The sequence below is a fragment of the Phyllostomus discolor genome, chromosome 9 (assembly GCF_004126475.2).
Source record: "Phyllostomus discolor isolate MPI-MPIP mPhyDis1 chromosome 9, mPhyDis1.pri.v3, whole genome shotgun sequence".
In the NCBI taxonomy this organism is placed as follows: Eukaryota; Metazoa; Chordata; class Mammalia; order Chiroptera; family Phyllostomidae; genus Phyllostomus; species Phyllostomus discolor.
Window position 1 is genome coordinate 2,540,323 of NC_040911.2, and position 20,973 is coordinate 2,561,295.

Consider the following 20,973-nt stretch of genomic DNA (forward strand, 5'->3'; position numbering starts at 1 on the left):
ACTCTCCTGATGAGGACCCCCCCTCCCCCCGCCCCGAGGAGCTGGCACAGTGACCTGGCACCTAACGGGAGGGATGGCTGAAACCTGCATCTGCCCACTCACCTTCTGTGGCGCATCCGGGTCAGGACGCAGGGCAGAGGAAGAGCGCTGTGGCCCCCTCCCCCTTGGAAACCCGGCGGTGACAACGCAAAGGGATGGGACCACAGGGCCAGGATGCAGACTGAAGAGTCTCGCCCGAGCTCTTCGCTTGGGCTTTTCACGGGCAGACTTTTAAAATAACGTCAAGATGTTTCCTTAAGTTTATGGGGTACATCAAGCACACGTCAAGCCCTCTAAATTTTGCCTGTAAAACAGTTTTCCAGAAATAAAATTCTTTCTCAACTCACTCTGACTCCTCCCTTTCAGAAATACCAAAATTCCACTGGAGGGAGCCCTTGGCCAAGGAGAACCTGTGATGATTTCTTCCAGTCTACTAGAAGCCAAGTGAGCGCTTTTCCCATCTCCCTGGCAGTCCCCGCTGTCTGAACCGCTGCAGCAGCGTTCAGGGAGGAAATGCCACTGTGAAGCGCGCCCTCAAACACAGACGGGAAGACGCTGAGAACAGAACAGAACAGAACTCACGCAGTCGAGAGGAGTGCAGTCCGTCGGGACACAGAGAAGGGGGGCAGGGACGTCGACGCCCGGGCGGGGACAGCTGCCCCCACCTGCGTTCAAGGATATGTGAAGGGCCTCCCTCCCGGCATCCAGAAGCGGACGCTGCAGTACACTTCGGCCCCTCCGGGGGCCTCTGGGAGTTTGTAGCCGTACTGAAAGTGAGGAGCGAGGTTGAAATTATCCGGAGGGAAGGCCACACTGAGATCCCATCACAAGAAGCCAAACCAGGCAGCCCGCAGTGCGCGCCTGCCCTCACCAGGTCGTCCCAGTGCGCCTGGAAGTCTGCGTACGTGTGGAAGGGGCAGTCGGGAGGCGCGGCCCGAAGAACGCTGAGTATCTGCCCCCGTTTCATGCTGTGGGAGGTGAGAGTGGTGGCGCGGCATGAGCCCCGTCGTCGAACCTAACCCCAGCGCGCAGGGGAGGTTTAACCACGTGGCTTAGACTGCGTTCAGGAAGATTCGGCAACCACCAACACATAAGCGATAAACTAATCACTTGTTCCTCGTTCCAAACATAACTGTATTTAAATGTCACCTAGAATTGTGAGGAGAAACCAAACTGAATTGATGCAAACACTATGCCAGTTACGAACACAAAATAACTAGTGTTGTCACAAATAGATATGCCTGGTAATTGTGAGACTTTAGAGAAAAGCTTAAGAGTTGAATAAATACAAGTTAAATCTGTATTTCCCATCTACCCTTTCCTGAATGATAAAATTATTATGTGTATGCTTGCTAACGTTATTGTTCATAAAGCAGGTTAAAACTTCATCCCACTAGTCCTATTCATATTAATAACAAGCCATTTTTCCTGAATATAGTACAAACTTAACTCATATCAAGCAATAATGAATCATTAACTATATGTAAAAGTTCTCAAGGTTATGTCGAGATTACTGTAATAGTCTTAATCTCATGAGATATCTAGAAATTGTACTTTAAAAACAGTCCAATAAAACGTATTACAAACGTGTACTATACACTTACTATACAATACCGTGAGTCCAGTCACCCGACACAGGGGACTGACGGCTTCTGCAAGTGGGACAGCACACCGGTGACATCTGTCAAGTTACACTCCGGTTTCAAACAGCCACGAGGTGGCGCCTGCTTTTGCGCGTGCCAGTGCCGAGGCACAGCCGAGAAGAACGGAACACCGCGCCGCCCCGAGGCACGGCAGCCGCGCCCTCACCTTGGCAGAACGTAGCACTCGCCGCTCAAAATCGCGTGTCCCTCAATGATGGCACTCTTGTGACTTTCGAAGTCCTTTATGACACTTTGGGAAATGCCGAATTCTTGCAGCTTTTAGCAGAAAGAAGATTTTAATGCGTAAGTCCTCAGAAGAATTTGCAAACAGAAAGAAACATTACAGACCCGCACACACAGCCAGCTGTGACTTGGAAGGCTGCGGGTACGCTGGGCCAACCGCTTCCCGTGACGTGGTGCGTGTTCCGGCTCACGCTGTCTCCCCTCTAAGCTCCCGCACGTGTTTCATGCTCTCCCTCCCACTGCCCATGCAAACGCCCCATTCCACACCGCCTCACAGACACGCAGAACCAAGTGCTCCTGTAGTCCGGACCTGGCAAGTGCCCCACCGAACGGGTGGGCAAGGCGAGACGGGGAGGGGCTAATGACGGAGGACGACGGAGGGTAGGAACTTAAACGAACTGGACGAGCACGTGCTGAGCGCGCAGCGCTGGGCGGGAAAGAGAAAGCAGAGCACCCCCTCATTTCTGGGGTCTGCTCCCGTGCTGACAGGAGCTCTACTGCCGTGATGCCGCTATGCAACACCTGTTGCTTAAAATGGAGCAGGTGAGGCAATTTATCTGGTGGGCAAAGCTGGGACAGCTCCCTCCTCTTCCCCGTGGGAGCTGGCCTGTGGGCAGAGTGCACTGTGCATGCTCTGTCACGCTGGGAATGGGGCCTGATCTCCCCAGGGAGCCTGTGGGTCCCACACCGCCACTCACGGGTGGGTCGGTCGGCCTCATTCTAGGGTGCCGGCGGGCCACCTCCTCCCAGAGCCGTCCCCCTTTTCAGTAATGAAGAGTGGGACCGTGTGTCTGGTACAGTATATACAGTGGAGGACAAACTGAAGGACGCTTTCTGCAGGCAAAGCCAGTTAAGCCGTGTACTTGGGGGCCATGAGAACAGCAAAATAAAAGACAGGTCCTTCTCCTGAGAAGGCAAGAGTGTTGTGTGTAACTGCTGTGTGCTGGGGTAGCGGGGTCCTGAAGGCCACCTCGAAGGTTCTCGAGCGAGGGACTAGCGTGACCGGGTCTGTGTTGAGCCGACAATAATTTCTTTGGGTAAACAGACTAAGAACACCATCAATATATCAAGAATTTAATAGGGAGTTTGAAAGTTAAAAAATCTTATCACTCTTATTAAAAATTAAAACCTGCTAGCGTGTGTGTAATAAGAAATATATTAAGTATCTAGCACGTATAATAAAGCTAATCACAGAAATGAAAATTCGTGGTACCTCAGGTGGCGGCAGTCTGATTGTGTAAGCTTCTATGCTCAGACAAACTTGAGTTTCTGTTACATTGATGGCTAATACTGAAAGAAAATATTTAATGGTAAACTTTCTGGGATTACTACTCCATCCAATCAAATGAACTACTTTAGGAACACAAGAATTCACTGAATTTACTGAAGTTGCAAATGCAGGAAAGCACGGGGAGTTCTCCACACACGGCAACAGGCAGCCCGGCACCGTGTCCGGCAGTCGCAGCTGAGGCCTCGGGGGGACCAAGGCTGGACAACGTGGCTGTGTGGGGGCTGTGTGGGCATGTGGGACTGTGGGGGGGTGTGGGGGTGTGTGTGTGGGCATGTGGGACTGTGTGGGGCTGTGGGGGGGGTGTGTGGTGGGGGGTCACAGGCAGGCTGGCACAGGGGAAACAAGGCCCCACAGGTGAGGGAGACCTGCCCGAGCCCCTTGTGCAGCCCGACGCCCACGCCGCGAGGGAGACGGAGGCTGCCTGACCCCGGCAGTCCGTCCCCACCAACGCCCGCAGGTGCTCTGGCGGGCTCCCCTGCGTCCGATGGGGCCTCCAGGCTTCTGCCCGCTTTCTCTTAACTGGAAGCCCTTACCGGAGTCACATACGGTCGCCCGGGGGAGGGGTGGCACCCAGGACAAGGCAGGAGGGGCTGTGGGGTTCCTGACCCGAGAACTGGCCTCAGGGTGCCTTAGTTGGTGGAAACCCACTGAGCTCCACACTTCCAGTCTGTCGGCCTCGCTGTGGAGTATGCCACTCATGAACTGGAAGGCACAGCTCTAACACAGCAGTGGAGGACTTTGCTCCCTAAACTGTTATCTTTACTTCACTGTTGTCTTTAATAAACTGTTACCTGCGACAGCTGTCGTCTCCTGCTAGTCCCGTGGACGGAACTAAGTGCAGTAGTGAGCCCACGGGGCCCCAGCTGGAGGACAAGGGGGCCGCCGTCCGGCTCGGGCAGGACCTGGTACGCGGGGGGCGGCCGGGACCGTCCACAGCCGTCAGCCCGGATTCAGGGCTGCACCCGAGGGTGGGGAAGCTGCCGGGACCGGTCAGTCATGTCTGCGGGGGCCCAGGACTCCCACCCATCTGCCCTCTCGGGACCACCGTTTGGGAAATTGCCTGCAAAGTGCAGCCACATCATTGAACTGGATTAGACCATATCATAAACTGTCATTTTAGATCATCCGTGTCTTTTTAGACTTTTTTAAAAACAAGAATCATGTTCTCATAAGAAATAAAGCTTTTACTGGAAACTACACGTTATAAATGGCTGTAAGAATTGAACTCCTTCATAGTCATAATTTTTTAAAGTAAAGAAATAAAAAAATTATAGCTTTTATTGAAATTGAGAGAAGTGAATTTTTGTCAATGAGGTAGGCTATGTACTTTGAATCAGAGGTCATTTTCCCAGGTGAAATTGTGATTATAACAACACCTGTTTGAATTCTGATATGACCTAATCACCACGATTACAACAACTCAACAATCTGTAACACTGTTTAACAACTGTTGATTATATTAATGTTTCATCTATTAACTTAAGCATTTTTACTTACCAACAGCATTTTGCTTTCCCATCTGAGAAAGAAACTCTCTTCCTTAAAAAATTGATAATATATACCATATTATTATAACCCATAAATCATGCTTGATAAATACAACTTTTTATGTAAAAGCATAAAAGTTAAGGAAAATACTTTAAAATGCAGTTTTATACAAAGAAATGTCAGCTTACATAAAAATATCTCTTCCATTAAAAGGATAAAAATACCTAATTATACCCTCAAATATTTATTCTGTAGTATAAAATGCTTAGAAAATGGTCAGACCTCAACATAAAACTCAGTACCGTTTTGGTTCTAGCAATATGAGTAATTTCTGTTTATTTTACAGTAATTCTCATCACTTATATCTTTTCTTCTAAGCATCAAGCATTACATAATAAACGTATTTTCTTTAAAGAAACAAGAGCAGGCCCCTGGGTATAATCCCAGGCACGGAGATGACACGTGTGTTGTGTGGGCTGGCCTGAGAACACGTGGCTGGGCTCCGCGTTAGCAACTACTTTCTGGGAGCAGAGCCCCAAAGGGAAGCAACCTGCCTGAGAAAGCCACAGTGACCGGGAGAGGGACAGTCACCTTGCACCAGGAGGTGGCCAGTCTTGTTCCAGGCTGGGGCGAGCCTGGCCGTGAGCGAGTACGAAAGGCAGTTCTGAAGAATCACAGGGATGACCCTTTGTGGCGCCTCTGCCTGCAAAGGTTCAAGGACAAAATACGAGCCAATCACAGCAATCAGCATGTCCCTACAGACTCACGGGAAATGTCTGTGCCGGGACCACCCCCCCCCCCGCCCCCCCACAGGCCGGGCTGTTCTGGATGTCACTGCAGTCATCGCCATGGTCACCACAACCCCATCTGGTCCGAAGGCTAAGAAGCGTTGAACTCTCTTCACTCTGAAGCCCTGACGGCTGTCGTGCCGTGACAGCCCGAGCCCCTGCTTGTCCCGACGCAGAGCCCGCGCCTCCGGAGCGCCCGCGCTGGGCCCCTGCACTGCACCCCGTGGCCCCCGTGCACAGAAGACACAGAGCAGAGCCGCACTGCACTACGTTCCTCACTGCTGTTCACACCGGCCGGTTCGGCACCGGAAAACGACGAGACACTTACATGGGTACCAGCAAGGCCTCTCTCTTTGTAGAGAATTGTTTAAAGTAGGACTTCTGACCAATGAGACTGACAGGATGCACACTTACCCTCCCGCCTGAGACAACACTAAAAATTGGGCAACGGTGGTTCACAGGATGCTGGGCATCAAGCCACAAGAGGAGCGGTCCCTGAGAGGCAGAAACGAGCACACTGACTGAAGAGGGTTTCTGGGTGCGGTGCGGGGGGCTCCCTGGGTTGAGGGGACGGAGCTGAGGTTCCAGGGAGACAGGGCGGCAGAGTCTGGGGGACACCGCGTGGGAGGTGAGAGCGCGGCACGGAGAGCGGACCCTGAGACAGCGGAGCCCCTTGCGGGTGCGGATGGGCACACGCCAGTGAGGAAGCCACTCCGGGCTGGGGGAGAGCCAAGGCTGTGCTCTCTGCACGCCTGTGCGGACACGGTCCAGAGGAAAACGCTGCGTGTGCCTCTGCTGGCGGGACATGCGGAAGAGTGGCGGTGCCCGGAGAACTGTCCCCCAACACCACCCCCCCGTTTTTATGCCATGTGGGCTCCTGGTGAACTTCCCAGGGTGCGTGTCAGTCATCTGTTGGTGAGGACAGGACCAGGTCTGTTCATCGTCTCAAAGGGAATCAGGGCTCCCGTCTACAGGGCTCCACAGCGGGCGGCGGCCCAGCTGCACTGCTGACTTCACACATGCCCCCAGGGTGCGGGGCCTGGGCAGCTGAACGAGTCCCATCGGCCATCAGGATCTGCCGGAGGGAGCCAAGTTCAACCCAGGCTGGGCAGGATGTATGGCTCGCAGCAGCTGGGCGTGCCCAGAGGGAGGCCGGGGCAGTTCTACCACTCACACACGTCCCGCCTGCTGCCCCGGACGCCTTCCAGGGCAAAGGCGGCCTCACTGACCCCGTCTGCTCCAGCTGTAGGCAAATCCTGCACCGTATTTTCTCAGTAATTGACCAAACGGGTAGACAGAAAGTGAGCATACAGGACCTTAACACAATCAACTTTTGTGACCCAACGACACCCGTAGGCCCTGTGGCACAACAGCACGACGCACGTTCGTTTCAAGGGGACAAGAACCATGTGCTGGGGCAGACCGTGTTCTGGGCCACCAAACAGGCCTCAGTGAACTCGAACACATGCAGGTCACGCACAACGCGTCCTCCGGCCACAGCCCAAGCAGAGGGCAGGACAGAGAGATCCCGGGCCCCAGCCGGGCGGCCCGGCTGGCTGTGGCGGCGTCCCCCACACCAAGGGCTGCGGTTCAACCCCGGCCGGCACGCGTGGCAGGCAACTGGCTGTTTCTCTCTCCCTCCCTCCGTCTCTCTAAAACCAGTACACATATCCTCAGGGGAGGGTTTGAGGAAATCCCGAGAATACCCCCAAGTATATGGAAACTACACAACAGATTGCTAACGAACCCGCAGATCCAAGAAGTCAATGGGGAATGAGAAAGTGTTTTGAACTGAGGAAGATGAAAGCAAAACACGGTTGCGAGGAAGTTTGTAGCACTTAAGTGTGTCTGCATTGGAAAAGAAAAGGTTCTCGAATCAGTGACCCCAACTTCCACCTTAAGTAGCTAGAAAAAGAAACGTAAGTATCGTTCAGTTTTTGCTAACGAGGTCTCACAGGAGACGCGAGTATTCATTATCCCTCCGGCACATTCCCCGGGTGCCCGCCGTGCGCTCAGCTCCGTGCTGAGTGAACCGAAGCCGGCGTGCCCGTGCCTTACGGGAGCTCGCCCTGCCCTGCGGAGGGGGTTCGGTCTCGTGCTCTGCGGGGAAGGGCCTGGTAACTGAACACAGCACGGATCAGATGACAGCGTGGCCTCAGGCGAGGCGTCACGTGTCGTGCGAGGCCACGGGGCTGCACAGCTGCAGGCCCTTAGTGCGATGCGCTCTGTCGCCCAGGCCCACCCCCCCCCCCCCCCCCGTGACCTCTGATGCCTGTTCTGGTTATCCCCAAGGGCACTGCCACCGCCACTGCACGGGATCACGTTTTACTTGTGTGTGCATCTCCCCCTAAAGAAAATACAATAGAAATAAACCCCAAATAAGCATAAGAAAGGAAATAATAAAGGCCAAAATAAAAATCAGTGAAATAAAAAACAAGAGAAATCACCGAGACCAAAAGCTGTTCTTTGCGGGCAGGGAGACCGGAGGCCTCCAGCGGCCTGGCGAGGGCGGGGAGGAGGGACGCGCCGCCAGTCCGGGGAGCGAGAGAGGCGCCACCGCTGCCGGCCGAGGGACGCAGGGCGGCACCATGAGCAAGTTGACGTCATCAGTCCACCAGCGCAGAGGAGGGAGACGCAGGCCTTGGGGCAGACAGTCTGAGCATCTCTATCGTGTATTAAAGAGACTGGATTGTACTTACAAGCCCTCCTTTATGCGTAACTCCAGGCCCAGGGAACTTGACTGGTGAATCCTACCAAACATTTATAGAAGGGATAATAAAAACGCTACACAAACTCCAGAAACTTTTCAGAAAGGAGGAGACCTTTTCCTGTGGGCAGGGAGTTTGTCTGGTTCACGGCTTCAACTCCAGAAGCAAGCAGAGTGCTCAGCATGTAACAGACGTTCAGCAGCTACCCGCCGGCTACCGTGACTGTTACCCAGAAAGCACCCAGAAAGACACGAGTGGAGCAGAACCATGGAGGCCCACGAGGGTAGGAAAGTCAGGGGGGAGAAAGCTTATGAGCATCATGGCATTTGGGATCTGGAAGTCTGGGGAAGTGGACAAAGCAAGTCTACTTAGTAACAAAGGGGAACTCGGGTATGTGGGAAAAGGACAAGAATATAAACAAAAAGATTTTGGACGCTGGACAGCTTGCAGTGATAAAGCCAAAGGTGTGAAGTAAAAGACCGGAAGAAAATATTTAACAAAGTGTGTTTTTATTAGCATGTAATGACTGCAGAAGCTATGTTTTTAAATTTTTTATTTTTTCTTATAATCTTTATATATACTTGGCATATTCTTTCACTAACTCAACACTCAAATGTGATCTATTCTTAGGCTAAAAATAACTTTTAATCTTTAGAATTCACCTCTAAAATCACATTGTATCTATTGTTTTTGTGACACACTTGTCAAAAAACAGCACAATTTTGATCTTTAAGTCAATACATTAATAAGATTAAATTCTCCACGAGCCCCAGGAAGACAGCAAAGGGATCTCCACTAAGCTGAGACACTTGTCACGACAAAGGACAGTTGTGCAGAGATCCCTGAAAGACCTAGTTTCCAGTTCTAGGAGAACGCCACCCTGAGGATTTGGTTCTGAGAGTCCGGACCTGTCTCAGCACGGAGGTGGAACGCGCACCCTCCCTCCCACCGGGTCCCTGAAGAGCGCCGCCCTCCCGCAGACGGTGACCGACGGCCGAGGCCTGCTGTCCGGTCACTCAGAGACTCCTCAGGGAACTGCAAGAGCACCTGGGGGGTGGGGAGACCTCACCATCCTCCCAGACCCCAAAGAACACCCCTCACCTTGGAGGGGGCCAGATGCCCCAATCCCCGGGACCCCTGTGGATGGGCCTGCTGGAGTCACGGAGGGCACAGTGCCCCAGAGAGACGTGCAGAGACGTGACGTGAGCACCAGCCACATCTCCTTGGCCTGAGTAACCGGGACACACGAGGTGCTCAACCCATGTACTCCTGTTTTCCTTGCTCAGATCCAGAAATCGTCACCATGAGTACAATTTATACTGTTTTGTGCCTCTGCTTATTAGCTATATTATTACAAACAGTGTTTTTATCTCTCTCAGGGTTTTTCCTCATCTGTAGAATGCGATTATTCACTTCTTGGCAGCTACATACGGTAAGTGATGTGATGCCAGGTGAAATGCCCACAAGGTCACCCAGCAAAAGTTAGCCCCTTCCCCTCTGCCTCTACTAAATGAAAGCAACTGTTCTGCTCTTCCACGTGCACTTACAAGAAAGAGACTCCAATTTTTGTTGGCTGACAAAAGAAGCTGAATACAAAATCAATATACACAACATCTGGAATTGTATCTTTTAAAACACTTACCTTAGCTCCATGTTTTTCGAGATAGGCATTAAGCTTCCCAGCTTTATAAAATGGTATCTATAACAAAAATCCACATTTATAAAAGTGACTCAACGAACGTGTTACTACGTAAAGCAATACCCAGAAGACGTTGAAGGCTCTGCAGCAGGACGCGCAGAACGGGACGTCTCCCTGACAGCCCGCACCCCGGGGACGCCAGCCTCTCCCTGAAACACACCTGCGGGTGTGCTCCCCTCGAGGGAGGGAAGCCTTCCTGGGGGTGGCACGCACCCAGAAACCATACGATGAGAGAGGCCAGTAAGTTTCATGTAGTAAATATTAATATGTTCCTTCATATATAGTATATTCTTAGGCATTCACAAGGAAAGGGGCCTGAATGGGAGATCAAGAGAAAGTTCACACGGCCAAGGTGTGCAGCTCCCCCGTGAAAGCCACACGAATGGACAGACAGTGCTGGTGACTGAAAGATCGGCAGATGGCGAAAGTCTGCAAATACCCAGTGTCTGTGGGCACGTGGAAATACGGAATTTTTCAAACACGGTTTGTTAAAATGTAACCCAGTATGGCTTTTCGGAGAGCAATTTCACAGTATCTAGATTATATTTAAAATGTGCTGCAATCTCAGTTCTAAGAATTCAACCCACAGAAACTACCAGAAAAATGCAAATGGCATTATTTCAGTGATGCTTTCTGAAGCACCGTTGCAGAGCACAAGACGAGAAACTCAACATGTGCATCAGGGAGTGAGAGTGAGAGTGAAAGGCGAGTTTCAAAACAGTATCCATGATAATTCCATTTTAAATATTTTTGTAAATTTTTATAGCATGTAATGTATAAAAAAGCAAAACATATTTTTCAGGTGGTTATTCTAAGATTAGAATACTTGAATTTACTAGAACTCTAAAACAATCTCCTCTTTGTTTCATAAATTTTTCAGGTAGGAAAAACACAACTAAGAGGTATTAGTGTCTACTTGTTCACCAATAGTTTGTTCTTAAAAACTGTATTAAGGATGAAAAGAAAAAGTTGGACATATAGCCACATAACCTAGAAGAAAAAGAAAAGACCTAAATATTCTATATGGCTTATCAGCACTGTTAATAAATGTTGATTTCACTGGATTCTGGGAAATTAAAATCTCAGAAGAGGATTTTCAGAAAGATTTTTAACAAAAACCTCAGGATAGTATCACTTTTATAAAGATTTTGGTACTTCATTATCATTCTCAGTTATATATAGCACTGGGAAATATAATTTTTACTAACTATAAAAATTAAATTTCCAAATTAAAAAAATATGTTGATCTAAATTCTTTAAAAGCAATTAGAGATTTGATGGAATGAGAATTTTCTTCCTTTATATTAAGTGTAATTCTAAAGAATAAAATATGAGAAAAGGATTGTATCTTCAAAAATTTTGCTATAACATCCTCATTTCTACTCTTTATCTTAGCATTTATGACACAGAAAACTAAATATTAGAACCACAAAAATGAATTTTAAACATCAGGTATATTGAAGTTAAAGTCTGTTAATGGTTCAAACTACAAAACAATGTAACTTATCTTCATAAAACATCTTTAGTTTGAGCTATAATTAGTACCTGAATTACTCTGTATCAGTTTGGCCCAAAGTAATTGGTAGTAATACTTTTTATAAAATGTTAAAATACTAACCGCCATCACCACCCAAATTTGGCTAAATATTCCAGGTATAGGCGATGCAAGAATATCTTGGTGTAACAACAGCAGTTGCCTGTGGAGATGAAATGTATTAATTTTAATGTTGACTTGCCTACTGTCTGTTTTTACTTTATTAGAACATTTAAAAATCAGTTCCAGCCCTGGCCAGGTGGCTCAGTTGCTTGGAGCATTGTCCCGATATGCCCAGGTTGTGGGTTTGATCCCCAGTCAGGGCACATATAAGAATCAACCAATGAATGCACAAGTAAGTGGAACAACAAGTCTATGTTTCTCTCTCTCTCTTCCACTTCCTCCCACTCTCTAATATCAATCTATAGAAAATCATTTTGTTCTAGTAAAAAATTTAAGTCTCTTCTAGGCAAAGACTGTGTTATAGATTTCTGTATCTCTCCCCACACTTAGCATGGTACCTTGAACACTACAGGAACTCAGCCAAGCTTTGAATTAATAGAATTATAAAAGTTTAGATACTGACATTAATATGTAACCTAGTCCCTGCATCTGAATGTCCTAACCTCTTTCATCTGTGAGTGAGAATTCCTCTTTTAAAGCCCCATTTCCACCCTAACTACAGACTTGAAGAAGTCTTGACACTGAAGAATACATCTCTCGTAACTCCAGTTTCTTCCATTTTCCTTTTTTACATGGTTGGGGGAATGGGGGGGCAGTCTAATGATTCAACTATCAGAAAAATTATCAACTATTTGAATGTTAGAACTATTGACTAGGCTCTTTTCCTGCAAAAATGATTTTTTTCCCAAGCCAGAATGGCATTACTGGTTTTAGTTTAGCATTCAAGGGCCAAATGAACTTAGAACAAAAATTACCGCAGTTGAAATTATCATCAATAATTTCGCTTCAGAGAGTAGGAGAAGGTGGGAAAAACACAAAAAGGAACAGAGTTGGAAATATAAAAAATTTCCAAATTACTAATCCTCAAAGGAAACACATGTTAAGAACCCTGAGAATTTTTTTTTGCAGGGGTGGGGGGCAGCACCTCGCAAAGGGAGGCTGAGAGTGCCCCCGGCAGCCCCCTCTTCCCTGGTGAGGCAGGCACTTGGTTCTGCAGGGCCTGCCCTAGTCTCAGCCACTCAGTCACCGGGAGGACCAGCGACAGCCCCCCGCACTGTGGCCGCGGTCTCCTTCGATTTGGGAGCGCACAGCAGAAGACCTCACGTGCAGTGTTCTATCTTTGTGTCCCCCAAGGGGTCGCGGGAAACTGCTATCACGCTGCACGTCAGCAGGAAGGGTACGGGCCCCTGGGTGGAAATGTGTACAATGGGGAGAAAAAAGTCTTGTGAGTAAGAGAAAATGGAGGACACCCACGTGTCTTTCTTATTTCTGACTCCTAGCTGTCTCAGAAGTGTCTGTTCGTCTCCAAGAAGTTAAGCTACAGGGAGAATCCCACCAGGTATTCTCAGAGTCTTCCTCTGACCGCCTCAGTCAGGGAAGGGACTAACACGCGGTGGGTCCTCAACTCGGCTACTTTTCAAAGACTGTCTTGAAATGGGTATTTCAATAGCATTCTTGGAAAAATGCTCTTCAGAAATACTCTAATACTGACCTGAGTGTTAAGAAATTATATTAATCTAAAATGTTCACAGTATCTTTTAAAGTGCCTCATAAACAGAAAGTACTCAGTATTTATTAACTACTACTACTAAGTTTTGGGGAGCCTGATTTAATTAATCAGTGTCTATAAAAACTTTAAATTAAAAAGTTCACGCAACTTGGCTGGTGTGGCTCAGTGGATTGAGCACCAGCCTGTGAACCAAAGGGTCACTGGTTCAATTCCCAGTCAGGGCACAGGCCTGGGTTGGGGGCCAGGTCCCCAGTGGGGGGCAAGTGAGGGGCAACCACACATTGATGTTTCTCTCCCCCTTTTCCTCCTTTCCCCTCTGCCTAAAAATAAATAAATAAAATCTTTTTAAAAGAAGTTCACACAAGAAGTCATAAATATAACAACTCAACAGTGAGACAGTCTACCTCAAGTATTTTAAGTCCTTCCCTAAATGTAATCCTCTGGACCTGCACGGAACAAAACTGAATTTGTTTTACAATCACATACACAGAATGAGTGAAGGAGTATTTTGTTTTAAAACAGCTCTTACAGGTCTCAGAAACTCTGGGCAGTGTCGTAGTAGAACGTGTGTCTCACCTGCACACCTTCAGCTGCGTGCTCCTGACCGCAGTGTCCGCTCCCGGGGGGCGCAGTGTCACCCTGACGGCACAGAGGCTCTGCAAGTCTGGGACGGTGACGAAGAACAGCGACTGCAGCTTGGAGTCGTTCATCTCTTCCTGTCCGCCGGACGTCTCGGCCACCAGGCCTCTAGAACAATCGCCCAGCAATAAAAAGTCAGTAAACCATCCCCCCAACAGGGTTGCAGCACCAACTCATCAGGGTATTTGGTATTGTGTTGGAATTAGGTAATAAAAACAAATTAGCAAACTCCAGCAGTTAAATATCGCTGCCATTTTATCTCTAAGGCTAATAACCTGGAATTCTTTTGGTACATGTTTTAAGATATAATTCATGTGACATACAAGTCACTCATTAAAAGTGTACAATTGAATGGTTTTTATTCTATTTACTGAGTTATACAACCATTACAATACATTTTAGAACACTTTTGTCACCCCAAATATATAATTTGGAATTTCAAATCTGGTTTTATACCACAAAAAGAATAATTTGAGTACAAATAATAATAAAAACAGCACTGTCCATTAAATACCGACTCTGCTCTAGGTACTAGATACATTTCTATTATGCTGACTCTATTGAATAAAGTCCTCCTAAAGTTCCTGGCTGTTCTTAAGGTTTCATTTTGATCTTTCCTATGCCAATAATAATTTTTTAAAAATCAAAATGTATAGCAAAGTGTTCTGCTATTTCAGGTTACCCCCGAAAAGTAATTCAAGCTTAAGGAATACATTTTTCATCATTTTACATAAAAGAAAATATTTACTCAGTCTCTAAATTATCTAGTTTCCTTTTCCACTAATTATATGGCTGTAAAACTTCTACTAGGGACACATTTTACAGCTGAAAACTCACAGGATGTACCTTTGAAGTCTACCTTATATATTACTTTACAGAAAAACTGGAATTTAAGCTCCACTTTTCTGTTTTTTAAATGTTACTGATTATACTATTACAGTTGTCCCATTTTTTCTCCTCTTTATTCCCCTGCATGCTGCACACCTCCTTCCACCTGCATTCCCTCCCTTTAGTTCATGTCCATCGGTCATACATATAAGTTCTTTGGTTTCTACATTTCCTATAATATTCTGAACCTCCCCTTATTTTCTACCTACCATTTATGCTTCTTATTCCCTGTAACTTTTCCCATTTTCTCCACCTCTCCTGCTGATAACCCTCCATGTGATCTCCATTTCTGTGATTCTGTTCCTGTTCCAGTTGTTTGCTTACTTTGTGTTTGTTTTTGTTTTTAGGTTTGGCTGTTGATAGGTGTGAGTTTGTTAGCATTTTACTGTTGATAGGTTTGATCTTTTTCTTAAAGTCCCTTTAACATTTCATATAATAAGGGCTTGGTGGTGATGAACTCCTTTAACTTGGACTTATCTGGGAAACACTTGATCTGCCCTTCCATTCTAAATGAAAGCTTTGCTGGATAGAGCAATCTTGGATAAAGGTCCTTGCCTTTCATGACTTGGAATACTTCTTTCCAGCCCCTTTTTACCTTTAAGGTTTCTTTTGAGAAGTCAGCTGGTAGTCTGATGGGAACTCCTTTGTAGGTAACTGTCTCCTTTTTTCTTGCTGCTTTTAAGATTCTCTCCTTATCTTTGATCTTGGGTAATGGAATTTTGATGTACTTTGGTGTGTGCTTCCCTGGGTCCAACTTCTTTGGGACTCTCTGAGATTCCTCATCTTCCTGGAATTCTATTTCCTTTGCCAGATTGGGGACGTTGTCCTCCATTATTTGTTCAAATAAGTTTTCAATTTCTTGTTCTTCCTCTTCTCCTTCTGACGCCACTATAATTCAGATGTTGAAATGTTAGAGTTGTCCCAGAGGGTCCCAAGCCTCTCCTCATTTTTTTGAATTCTTATTTCTTCATTCTGTTCTGGTTGAATGTTTATTTCTTCCTTTTGCTCTATATTGTTGATTTGAGTACCGGTTTCCTTCCCATCACAGTTGGTTCCCTGTACATTTTCCTTTATTTCACTTTTCATAGCCTTCACTTCTTCCTCTATTTTGCGACCACACTCAACCAATTCTGTGAGCATCCTGACTACCAGTGTTTTGAACTGTGCATCTGATAGGTTGGCTATCTCTTCCTCGTTTAATTATATTTTTTTCCAGAGCTTTGACCCGTTCTTTCATTTGGGCCATTTTTGTTTCTTTATTTTTTGCCTCTGCAGCACCTGTTAGGTAGTAAGGGGCAGAGCCTTAGGCATTCACCAGGGAAGGCAACCCACGTGGCTGGGGCTGGGTCGTGGTGCTACATGCCGGGGAGGGGCCAGAGAGGGAGCAGTGCTGCTTGTTCAGCTCTCTGCCATAGCCCCACTTTTCTAACCGGCACAAATACCACACAGAATAAGAGTGGGATTCCAGTTCTCCAGATTTTTTGACATGGACATATTTTCTCTCTTTAGCAAGAAAAGCGATCCGACATCGACCGGCATCTGGAGGCTCACCAGGCCGAAGTCCCGTGTCGGGAAGGAGTCAGAGCCTCCCTCAGGCACTGCCCTGCTGCTCAGGAACCAGTGTTTGAGGTTCTCATCCATCTCTCACTGGTGAAAAACCACTGGGCTGTGCAGAAAGTGCTCTCAGAGCAGCAAACAGGCAAACTCGCACAAGGCGTCCACGACCCAATCATTTCCGAGACTAAAAGTGAAAACACTCCTTCCTTCTCGCCGCATTGCCACGCTCTCCCGTGCAAATGCCCGGCAAACGCAACCTCCCTCGCAGTTCCGCCCGAAGTCACGTCCTGGGGCGCGTTTCAGTGGAAGGCATCGACCATGAACGAGAAAACAACACACAGCACGGAACCGATTACGGCCTGGGCCCCGAGGCGCAACTCGGTGCATTTTAAAGAAAATGGGTCACGTCATTGTGGGCGAACACCGGCGACGTCACTTTTATTTCTGAAACACCTTCCCTCCTGAAATTACTTTCTATCTCATTTCCCCAGTAAACGCTGCCGATCGCCAGGGGCTGATCACGAAACTGCACGCACGCAACAGGGATCTGCTCGGGAACAGGCCGGGACGGCTTTCCTTTGATGGCGTAGCACCACCTCTAACACTTTCCGGGTTCCTAATTCGCCCAGCGTGAAGACGGAAGGGTCGCCCCCGTTTGCGAGAGCGGACAAGAGAGACGGGAGGAAAGGCTCAGGACCCGGGCGCCGGCCTCGTCCACATCCGGGGTCTGGAGGAAGCGTGCACACGCGGTTCCGGCGACAGCTCCACCGCAAGCACAGGCGCCCCCCGGGTTCTAGCGCCGGGCCTCAGAGCCCAACGCCTCGCGGGGCGGACCCGGACCTTGTTCAGTGGGAGCCACTTCCGGCCTTTCTTCCCGCCGTGGGAACAGCTCCGACCGGAAGTGCCACAGGCTCCTCTCTCTACCTCCTGCGCCTCCCTTTTGCACCAACGGTGGCGCACGGGGTTGGGCGGAAGCACCCCAGGCCTTTCCTCAGTTTAAACAGGCTGTTTCCAGGGTGACGGTCACTGACCGACAAGTGAGACGCCCCGAAAGCCGACCGAGGGCCGCCCGAATGCGCGATCTCCGGCCCACAGCCACAGCTGGCGCGCGCCCATCTCCACGCAAAGTGAGGGGGTCAGGGACGCGCACGCTGCACCCCCGGCTGGCGCAGACACGGCCGAGCCCCCTCCCCACTGGGCTGCGTCCTGACCACCGAAAAACGAGCCTGAAAACCCAAAGCGAGGCCGTCGAGCTGACGCCTTCTGAGGCTGGGGCGTCGAGCTGATGCCTTCCTTCGCCTGAGGAAGCTCTGGGCGGGCGGCAGGGCTGCGGCGGCGGCCTCCTCCTCGCGCTGGGCCCCCTCAGCCGAGGTCCCCCTCCGTCCTCACCTCGGTGGGACTGCAGCCCGCCGCTCCTCGCTCCTCTGCGACCCCCTCACTGCTCTAGGGCGCCACTGCCAGCATGCCCCGCGCACCAGCTCTCCGGACACGCCCTGCAACCCCGGCATGCCCCGCGCACCAGCTCTCCAGACACGCCCTGCAACCCCAGCATGCCCCGCGCACCAGCTCTCCGGACACGCCCTGCAACCCCGGCATGCCCTGCGCACCAGCTCTCCAGACACGCCCTGCAACCCCGGCATGCCCCGCGCACCAGCTCTCCAGACACGCCCTGCAACCCCAGCATGCCCCGCGCACCAGCTCTCCAGACACGCCCTGCAACCCCAGCATGCCCCGCGCACCAGCTCTCCAGACACGCCCTGCAACCCCAGCATGCCCCGCGCACCAGCTCTCCAGACACGCCCTGCAACCCCAGCATGCCCCAAAGCTCCCCAGCACGCTGCTCACACCACGTGCTGCTGGCCTGCCCTGTAACGCTGGCGCACGGCGCCGCTCAGGGTGGATTTGAGCATCTGAGTCCGCGCTACCTGCCAGCACCATCAGCGCAGGGCTCCGGAGCCTGCGGCTCTCCAGGGTCCCTGCCGCGCAGATGCAGCTGATGTCTCCTTCGAGGATGCCAAGGGCCCTGGCCGGGCCCGCTGGTGCCACACCAGCTCTTCTCCGCGGGAACCATGGCCCGGACCTGCGGTGGCTGATGGGCCACAATGGGAACGCCCTGCAGCGTGGCTTGAAGGGGAGGTCTGGCGTGAGCCAGTACAGGCGCCTTTCTTCCCGTTGACACGTTTTGCTGCACGTCTGCTGTGTTTGGGAGCTTTTCTCGGAGTGCGCGATAGAGCATTAAGCAAACACCATTCCCTGCATTCATGGGGTGCACATTTTACTGGGGGTCAAGGACAAATAATAAAATATGAGCAAAATATGAGTGTGGTAGATGGTGACAGATGCTTTGGAGGAGAGTAAAGCGGGAAAAGGAGGCAGGGAGTGTGGGGAGAAGCCGTTAGGGAATTCGGCAGGCAGCGTGCAGCAGATGACTTGTCGGACTCAGAGGAGGTGGGAGGGCAAGCAGCGGGCTGGAGCAGAGCTGGAAAGAGAAGTAGCAGCATGAGGCCAGACCGGTTAAAGCTGGCAGAGGAACCGTCTCCGGCGTGGTACGCTCTGCTGTGCAGTGGTAGCGGGCTCACCCACGCTGCTGCGCGGGGGGCAGACTGCAGTGCACGGAGGGCTGGGAAGGCAGCGGCGGTTCCCAGGGAGGCCGAGGGCGATGGTGCGGCCTAGGTCGGAGTGGCGGCAGGGAGGTAGTGGGATGACGGGGGCTGTGAAGGGGCTCTGAAGCTAGATCTGATGGGCTCGAGGTGTGGTTCCTGTGGCGTCAGAGACGGAGGAGGCGAGCCTGACTCCAAGGGTTTTGTACTAAGGATATGGAAGGATTCCCTTCAACTGAGAAGGGGAAGACTGGGAGGACCGTGTCTGCGGACAAAGTTCGGGAGGCATTTGTGCCTGGACGTGTTGACCTTGAGAAGTGAAGGAGAAAGATCGCGGTGTAGCGACAACAGAGCACATTTAAAACTATGAGATTGGGTCGGATCTGCAAGGCAGTGTGTGGGCCCAGGAGAAGTCCAAACGCTGAGTCCTGGGAGATGCCAGTGTCAGTGCAGGGGGGTGTGGGGGGCGGGGAACCTCGTGGGTGGAACGTCAGGCAGTTTTTATTCGGCAAGAGAAGGAGTGAGACTTTTCAGCTTTACATCTTGCCAGGCGGCAGCAGGTATGTTGCGAAAGAGTGAGATTTTGTATTGTGTTTAATGTTCGATTTACAGTGTAAGAGTAATTTACTTAGTTTATTTGCAAAATCAATTTTGGCAAAGAGGAAGGTTTTTAGATACCCTGCTAACTCAGTTAAAAAGTGCTCAGTAGTTACCTATTGTTACAGTTACGTGTAACCATAGTTGAGATTATAGTAAGTGATTAATCAGCAAAACGTTGGTGAGCAAAATCAGCCTATGACAAAACAGTAGGTGAACAAAATACAATATTCTGAAACAACCATTCCAAAGAATTTAGTGTCCTAAACTTAACACTTATAGTCTGAAGGTTTTATGTCAGTAGTCACTGGAATTATTAAAACCAACCTCTGAAGGTTACAGGAAAGCTCTTTGTCCTACCTGGTATATTTACATAGGGAAAAACTGTATGAAGACAAGCTAAAAAATAGATATTAGTTCAAGTTAAATTATATGATAACTGGAGATATCCACTAGCTTTTCTTATCTGTTGAAATAAGTGTAAACCCAACTGTTCTTCATTTTGAAAAGCACATGGCAATACTTCATGTTCTGAATATCTCTGCTATCAAACTTATGGCCTTTGGTTTCAATAATTTTTTAAAATATTTAATTAATTTATTTTTAGAGAGGGAAGGGAGGGAGATAGAGAGAAACATCAATGTGCGGTTGCTGGGGGCTGTGGCCTGCAACCCAGGCATGTACCCTGACTGGGAATCGAACCTGGGACACTTTGGTTCACAACCCGCACTCAATCCACTGAGCTACACCACCCAGGGTGGTTTCAATAATTTTAACAAGGCAGAATAAAAGGCAAAAGGCATTTGCAGTTTTTAAATATGCTTATGTCACCAAACATTCAAGGACTAAATAGTCCAATTCTAGTCACATAAAAGGTGAAACATACGGGCCTTATTTCCATCTCTATTTGAATAAGCATACTCTAAAAAGATAGGTATGAAACAAAAGCTTGCATATATTGTACTAATATTGTACAATAAATTATTGTATTTATTGACTATAAATAAATACATTTATTGTATATGACTATATTGTACTAATAAATTATTTTATAGATGGGAATAGTACTTTGATAATATTGATAAGATCTTTATCTTATAGACATATATGTTGAAATAGTATTTATGGATGAAACTGTCACAGGTGGGCACAGGTAACCAGGTTCTTAGTGATCGGGACAAAGAATTGAACCGAACACCCAGAGTTCATAGCAGAGACCATGGGAGCAGGCCAGCTCCAAGCAGAGACTGACCTCATGGGCTGGAGGGACTTTATTCTTATAGGGTGGATCCTTCCTGGCTAGTTTGGGGGGGCTTTTATTGAGTATGTACAAGTAGTTGCATTACTTTGAAGCTACTGCGCATGTGGTTTCCTATGATCCTCCCCGATTGGCCACCAGGGAAGAGGGTCCCACAATGCTAGGGAATTGATCCCCATTTCTCCTGGGGTCCCCCTGTATTAGGTTCACCTTTTTCTAAGCCAGAGAATTATAGCTCTCCATGCTAGAGATTGGTGAAAAAGAAACGAGTTATTTATTCAAGTTATACAGACTAAAAGTAATGACTT

General features: G+C 48.9%; 1 protein-coding gene across 1 annotated transcript in view; it reads right to left on the reverse strand.

Moving 5' to 3' along the window:
* The window catches only part of LOC114506605 (uncharacterized protein C18orf63-like), a 33,560-nt gene extending 19,721 nt beyond the window's left edge, over window positions 1-13,839 (reverse strand). Inside the window, 9 exon segments of the mRNA XM_028524365.2 lie at window positions 721-806; window positions 911-1,007; window positions 1,849-1,958; window positions 3,139-3,215; window positions 4,714-4,755; window positions 5,296-5,407; window positions 9,843-9,899; window positions 11,518-11,596; window positions 13,703-13,839. Coding sequence (XP_028380166.1) covers window positions 721-806; window positions 911-1,007; window positions 1,849-1,958; window positions 3,139-3,215; window positions 4,714-4,755; window positions 5,296-5,407; window positions 9,843-9,899; window positions 11,518-11,596; window positions 13,703-13,836 — 794 coding nt within the window. The 5' untranslated portion in view covers window positions 13,837-13,839.
* Window positions 13,840-20,973: the final 7,134 nt, after the last annotated feature.